The sequence below is a fragment of the Alosa alosa genome, chromosome 8 (genome assembly GCF_017589495.1).
Source record: "Alosa alosa isolate M-15738 ecotype Scorff River chromosome 8, AALO_Geno_1.1, whole genome shotgun sequence".
In the NCBI taxonomy this organism is placed as follows: Eukaryota; Metazoa; Chordata; class Actinopteri; order Clupeiformes; family Clupeidae; genus Alosa; species Alosa alosa.
Window position 1 is genome coordinate 22,707,605 of NC_063196.1, and position 7,500 is coordinate 22,715,104.

At 43.7% G+C, this 7,500-nt stretch overlaps 1 protein-coding gene across 1 annotated transcript in view; it reads left to right on the top strand.

The window, feature by feature from the left end:
- Window positions 1-7,500, top strand: part of lca5 (lebercilin LCA5) — a gene marked incomplete at its 5' end in the record, with an annotated part of 28,177 nt that overhangs the window by 6,998 nt on the left and 13,679 nt on the right. The window contains 3 exon segments of the mRNA XM_048249676.1: window positions 410-694; window positions 6,333-6,470; window positions 6,675-6,774. Of these exon segments, the coding sequence (XP_048105633.1) occupies window positions 410-694; window positions 6,333-6,470; window positions 6,675-6,774 (523 nt within the window).

The following is a 7,500-nucleotide window of genomic DNA, read 5'->3' on the forward strand; positions in this document are numbered from 1 at the left end:
ACAGCGACTCAGCGAGTATTATATAGCATGTTGTGTATGCTAAATGTAAATATAAACTTTGATAGTCCATCTGTGCTTGTCTATGCTCTGATTTACTACAGTGGCACGAAGAGTATTATATTAGAGAGTATTATATTAACATCATATGATTATAAAGAGAGTATTAGCATCATATGATTATAAATATAAACGCTGATAGACACAGAGTGTATTATATCAGAGAGTATTATATTAACCTCCTACGATTATAAATATAAACGCTGATAGTCACGGAGGGTATTATAGTAGAGAGTATTATATTAACATCATATGATTATAAATAAAAACACACAGAGAGTATTATATTAGAGAGTATTATATTAACATGATTATAAATATAAACGCTGACAGTCCGTCTGTGTCTCTGCAGGCTCTTAATCGCTATAGCGACACGGAGAGTGAGATCGCCCAGCTGCTGGCGCGGCACAACAACGAGGGCGAGCTCTTGGAAGGCCTGGGCGGGCGGAGCCAGGAGCGCCTGGGCGCGACGGCCGAAGGGGTCAGCTGAGGCGGACGACTCCAAGCGCAGCCTTGAAAGCTCCACAAACTCTGGCCCGGCTCGCCCGATGACCAGAGGCTCGGAGAGAGGGAGGAGCTGACCCGCAGGCTGGAGGCCAGCCAGCAGAGGGCACAGGAGAGCGAGCGCAAAGTCAAGGTGCGGGGACGGTGTGTGTGTGTGTGTGTGTGTGTGTGTGTGTGTGAGAAAGGTGCAGGGACGTGTGTGGTGCAGCTGTGTGTGTGTCAGAGTTTCCGTTGTCCGGTAATTACCGGACATTGGCCGAAAAAAAAATGAAATGTTCAACAAAATTAAATCTGTCCGGTCAAATTGTCCGATTGAAATTGGCTAATAATCCCATCCCCTAACGCAATCTGAATTTAAGAATAAGCCTTAGCCTAATATGTAAGCCTATATTATATGTCCTCTGGCTATGTTTTTAAATGAACAGGCTCTACCGTTTGAAAAGTAAGCTATTAAACAACACGCATAGCCTATGCTGCATTTCAAATAGGAAGCGCATGCTTAAAACGTCCATGTTAAACAACAAACAAATGAGTGAGGCGGTTCAAACAAGGCCAGGCCTAGGCAGACTAGCCTTAAAAGTTTCAGAGGCCAGACGCGATGGATGATGATAAATTGGTAATGTCTGAAGCCTCAGATGTCCGGTCAACTCCACCACCACCAGATAAAAAGCAGAAGTGTCGGGCGTATCTGTCGGAATCAGTGACATTGGGAGTTGCGGGGGGTGCGGCCGCTCCAAGACACTTGTCATTCTCCGTGTACACTTGACATGCTAGGTGTTCTTTACCCAAAGCATACAGTAGGCCTATGCGTTCTCTGTCTATGATCTGCAGAGTTAGGGCCTCCTCGTCGAGGAGATTGCTGGTCCGCGGATAATTTCTGGCACAATTAAACGGTATCATTGAACCGCGGCCGAAAGAAAAAGAAACTAAACATTTCCCAGAATAGGAAACATTTCTTAATTTATTGTTATCAAATAAAGAGGCATAGCATTAGGGGGTAGTGGTGTGAGCACTCATTCTTGTGTGTGCACATCTGTGTAAGTAAACAGTCACCAATGGAGATAACGTGGGTAGCAGCAACAAACAACGTAGCCTTTTTAAAACAACGAACAAAGTGGACTCTTGCTGTCCATGAAAATATACTGGCTAGATCTTGTTAGGCATGTTTAAGTTAGGCTAATGAACATGTTGCAGTCTATACAACCTGATTATGTCATTTTTTAAGCTACATAGCCTGTCTCCAGTTTTCCTCAATTTGACTAATTAAGAAGCGATAATAGGATATTTGACCGGCATATCATCAAAATGTCCGGAAAAAGAAACCTCTGCCGGTCACTTTGACCCGCACCATTTTTGTCTAGCGGAAACTCTGGTGTGTGTGTGTGATAGATAGATAGATAGATTGATAGATACTTTATTGATCCCCAAGGGGAAATTCAAGGTCTCAGTAGCATACAGACATCACACACAACATTCACTAAAGCAGAAAAAGTAATTAAAAGTATATAATATAAAAAAACACAACTAAGCCATAAGGGCAGTAGAAGATAAAGAATATACTAAAATACTAAATAACACTAAACCTAAACAGTCTAAAACAGTAACCACATAGTGCACTGTTTCACTATGTCACTTTACAAAGTCAGCACAAACAAAGCAAGACAACACAAAAACAAACCGACAGTAAAAAAAAAAAAAAAGTGTTCCTGAAGCAGAAAGGTCTTGAGGTGAGCTTTGAAGAAAGGAAAGGATGGACAGTCACGGAGAGATTGAGGGAGGGAATTCCAGAGCTTGGGAGCCATGGCACTGAAAGACCTGCCACCTAGAGTAGAGAGTATAAAGAGTCTAGGGTAGAAAGAGAGAATGTGTGTGTGTGTGTGTGTGAGACGTGTATGAGAGCAAGAGTGTATGTATGTATGTGTGAGAGAGGTGGAGTGTGTGAGAAAGAATGAACATGTTAGAGAGAGAGTGGACGGTCGGCCACTAGATGGTGCAGGAGATACTGTAGGTGTCTGTATTGCAAGTGTGCATCTGTACTGATCATCAGGGTTTAGATGCTGAGTCTCTCTGTCTGATCTGAGTTGTGGCTGGAGATGCAGTGTTTTGGCCCGTAGTCAGTGGCATTTCTAATCATTCTGGTGCCCTAGGCCAGATCAAACCAGCCAACAGCAACTAGCACACAGATTTGTAGTCCGCTAGCTTGAGAGCCACACTTCTTCTGCACTAAAAGAAACGGTTAATCCCAGGCTAGTTGAATTCCAGTTGGCCCGTTGGCCAGAGATCTAGGAGAAAAATCCGGAGAAAAAGCCGGAGTTCGGAGTTCGATACATACTCACTATTCCCGACCTGTCATGCGACAATGTGACGTCACGGGAGTGCCTAACCATTTTGCGCGTGGTGGTCGTGGCACTAGCTGCAATATTCTCCTTAACAGAAGTGTTGCTGTTTGTTGCTGTTGTGAAAAGGCTATCGCTACCTACTTCACACCATAGAAGAAGCAATGAAGCCGGTAGTTGCCATGGTGAATCAGTGAATCTGTGATCGGTTGCGGGGTCTATTTGAGGGAGCCGTGAGCGCGCTCTTATCCAGGATAGGTTTTACCTGGCTTGATGAATCCGTGTCTGCTCATCCTGGCTTGGTCTTTGTGCAACCAATTAAGCCTGTACGCTATTGTTTTGGATTCATTGAGCGCAGCTCAGTAACTTATCCCGGATGTCTTAATTCTGCTTTTGTGCAATAGGCCTTGAGTGACCTTGAGTGCCATAGTTAGTATGTAAACATCTTAATTCTAATGACATGGTTAGTGCATACATTTCCCCCCCCCCAAAAAAACTCTAAACTCAACTACTAAAATGTAGCCACTTTAACTCACTCCTCCTCAGAGAATGGGTTGGGGGTCTCATCACCCTTGGTGACACCCCAGGGGGCAGTTCTTTTGGGAGGTCGTGTGAGCCAGCTGCTGAGCTAAATAATCTTCCTAGGGGCCTTTCTCTGTGGTTTCCAAACGCGGCCATTAGACAACAGGAAAAACACACACTGCGCACCCCTCTGCTCTTCTCGTCTCCTCTGCTGTGCCGGCGAGTTGACAGCCGGACTGAACTTGACTGTTACGAAGGTGGCCGCAGGGGAGGATGCTGCGGGCGTACTGTAGGCTTTCCATCTGTGGTCAGCAGTGTGTGTGTCTGTGTGTGTCTCTTGTACATCTGCGGTCTTTCATTTTCCTCTGTGGTCATTCTGTCGGTGTAAGGGACTGGGAAGGGTTTGTCTTGAAGTTTGACACGCCTTTCCCTCTTCTTCCATGGTGTGGACGGCGTGTTGCCATGGTGCTACCATGTGTGACTTATTGAGGAAGTGACCTCATAGTCATTCTTCTGTGGTGAGGCCAGAGTGGGTTGGAGCGGAGCTTTAATCAAGGATCTTTGGTGAGTCCTAACTGGAGAGAGGCGTCTTCAAATGGCATCTTGTTTTTTTTTAAGTATATTTTTGGGCTTTTTGCCTTTATTTGGACAGGACAGTGGAGAGTGAGACAGGAAGCAAGTGGGAGAGAGAGATGGGGTGGGATTGGGAAATGACCGCAGGTCGGATTCGAACCTGTGTCCCCGTGGGCACTCGGACCCGTATATGGTATGGGCGCTGTAGCCTGCTGCGCCACAGCGCCCCCTTCAAATGGCATCTTGTTTGGAGCCAGCAGTATGAGATCAGAAACAGTTGTGTAGGGACAGGTCTGTGTCCTACTGAGATTATGGGTTGTCTGGTAAAACAAGTGTGTGTGCGTGTGTTTGTGTGTGTCTGTGTCTGTCTGTGTGTCTGTGTATCTGTGTATCTGTGTGCGTGTGTGTGTGTGTATGTTTGTTGTAGTTCATGTGTAACTTTTATAGGGCTTTTATAGGGTCGGTATTAGGGCTGTCACTTTTGTGAAAAAATCGTGTTCGATTTTTGAGACAAACGTGTTCATTGAATCGATTGTAAAATCGATTTTTCATGTCTAAAGACGTTTCCATTTTCAACGCCAAATATAGGCCAATCCACAAACAACTAACAGGCATTAACGTAAAGAGGACGCTTGTAGACGCAAGCCAGCAATATTTCTGATGATTTATTGGCGTGAAGTTTCGCAATGTTTCACAATGACAAACAGGAGTGCAACATTCTCGAAAAACAATAAGCCGAGTGGACTGACATTACATCAGTGACGAACATTACTGCAGTCTTCAACAACGTATCTGTGTCTGTGTTTACGATTAGAAATGTCAAACACATTTCGCCTACATAGAACTCGATTGCGCAGTTTGCATAGCCTACCGCTTTGTTCTTCTCCATAGTTTGATATACCAAAAATCCAAAGTAATTCCACATCGAACTCCTCAAGTTATTAGGGCCTATCACTTGTCTCTCTCAGGTCTGATCGCGTTGTCCTCCATTTTTTTGGCAAAAAACGAGCAGCACAGCAGCTGATTCAAACAGCTGTTTCCGGTGCGTAAAATTGGTGGGAATTTTCTTTTTAGCTTTCGCAATGCTTACTGCACTTCGGAATTCTTTTATATTCTTATATTCTTGTTTGTGAATTTTGTTACATCTATCCTTTTTATTTGTTTAATTCGTTTAAAATTAATAGTGTACATATTTGGTTAAAATCGATTCCCTATTTTAGTTTTCGAAACTTGTGTTGTTTGGTCCAATCAATTGTGCAATTGATTTTCGAACGTAAAGTGACAGCCCTAGTCGGTATATTAGATTGTGTCGTCATGGATGGATTTACACATTAAAATCTTGTTACTGTGACTGTTTTATTCCTACACAAAAAAATGCAAAAGAATATTGATTTGATGCATACTGTTGTGATTAGCATTTCCTTTCCACGTCGATACGTTTGTGCCAGATCATTATGTGGTTTTGATTGGCATGTTGATGGTAATTTTCGTAGTACCACAGATATCCTGGAGACTCAGTCAGGATGATGGTCAGGAAACAGGCTGTATTCTTGTGTCTGTGTATTCCAGTGTTTCCCTATACATTGACTTATTTGTGGCGGCCCACCACAATATCAATCATGTCAGAAACTAATGACGTTCTGCAGTCTCGTAAATTACCCCACTAATAATGCCCTGAATGGTACGAAACTTCTGCAGTAGTACAACTATGACCTTTAGTCCAATAACGAGGCATTAGAAAGTGCACCAGGAGTTTATTTAAATAAGACTTGCCTGATTATCTGCTACTATACCGCTGCGTAGACGTTTCTTCCGTGATTTGGGAAAAGCCCGTAAAAGTCCTCGCAGGAAGCATGCATAAGGATGTAGATCCAGGAATGCACTAATATTTTGTTCGTAGTCCAGTTTGCAACAATTATTAGTTAACACTAATTTGTAAACACTTCGGAAAGAAAATATTAAAAACTAGATATACCAAAAAACGTTGATGTAATCGCTTCCTGGGTCACTCCTGGGAGTAAGCAGTGGGGCACAGAAAGTCTTCTAATCAATCCTAAATCTAAATCTACAGAATTTATAGACAATAGATATAAATGAGTAATGAACATGATAAATATACAGTATGTGCATATATACAACAATGATTCTGTTTCAATATCAACCAATCTCAATTGAATATATTCCCAGAACACATGCCACAGAAGAGATATTGATCTGATGCTATTTACCTTTGAACATGGACACTTACCTGCTCCGTTTGGTCAGCTACCACTGGACAGGACCAGCTCAAATGACTTTGTATGTGACCTTGACCTTGTGACCTTTGACCCCTGACCCCAGGAGCTGGAGCGCAACATGGAGCTGAGCAGCGGGAGCTTCCAGAGGCAGCTGGCGGGGGAGAGGAGGAGAACGCATGAGGCGCAGGAGGAGCTGCGCTCCCTACAGGAGGAGGTGGACAGACTCACGCTCAAACTCAAGGTGGAGGAGATACACACACACACACACACACACACACACACACACACACACACACACACACTGACCTGATGTTGTTCTCTCTGTGCAGGAGAAGGAGCGAGAGTTGGACACCAAGACACACACACACACACACACACACACACACACACACACACACACACACACACACACACACACTGACCTGATGTTGTTCTCTCTGTGCAGGAGAAGGAGCGAGAGCTGGACACCAGGAACATCTATGCCAACCGCATGCGGCACACACCAGCCTCTAGGAAAGACACCGACAGCGCCGCCAAGAAGAAAGGTAAATAATATAACTGTATTAAATATATTACATAATATACAATAGTATTGAGTATAAATTGAGTACAGTATACAGTCATCTAAATGTGCAGTTCAGTATATTTAGAAACATTTACTGAAGGTGTGTACAAAAATCGAATCCTATTTTGTGTGGTGTATTATCAACATTATACAAGTTATGTGTTACGGTGAGGGTGAGGGTTAGGATTAGGGTTAGGGTGAGGGTTAGGATTAGCAACATTATACAAGTTATGGGTTAGGGCAGCGTTTCTCAAACTGTGGGTCGCGACCCACTACTGGGTCGCGGAGACATGCCAGGTGGGGCGTTGAACTGGCCGTGAAAAACAGGAGTTTTTTTTTTTTTTTATTTTTTATCTGTAGCCTGGGCCCAGGTAGCACCCGATCTTAATGGACGACTGTGTTACTCACAGGAAGCTTCGTGTCAAGGCAGCTTAGTTAGTCCCGACATACATGACATTTTGAACGTTGTTGTGAGAGTGGTGAATTTCATCAAAACCCGCCCTTAAAAGCGCCTATTCTCCGCGACTTTCTTGGCGAGATGGTAGCTGACCAAAAGGCTGTACTGTTTCACAGCGAGGCAAGGTGGCTTTCCCGAGGTAAAGTGCTGTCGCGCGTGTTTGAGCTCCATCCTTAGCGATATATTTGATATCTCTTAGCGATACATTTGAGTTAAATGTCCAGTTTCAAGGCAAAGACAAGCACCTAC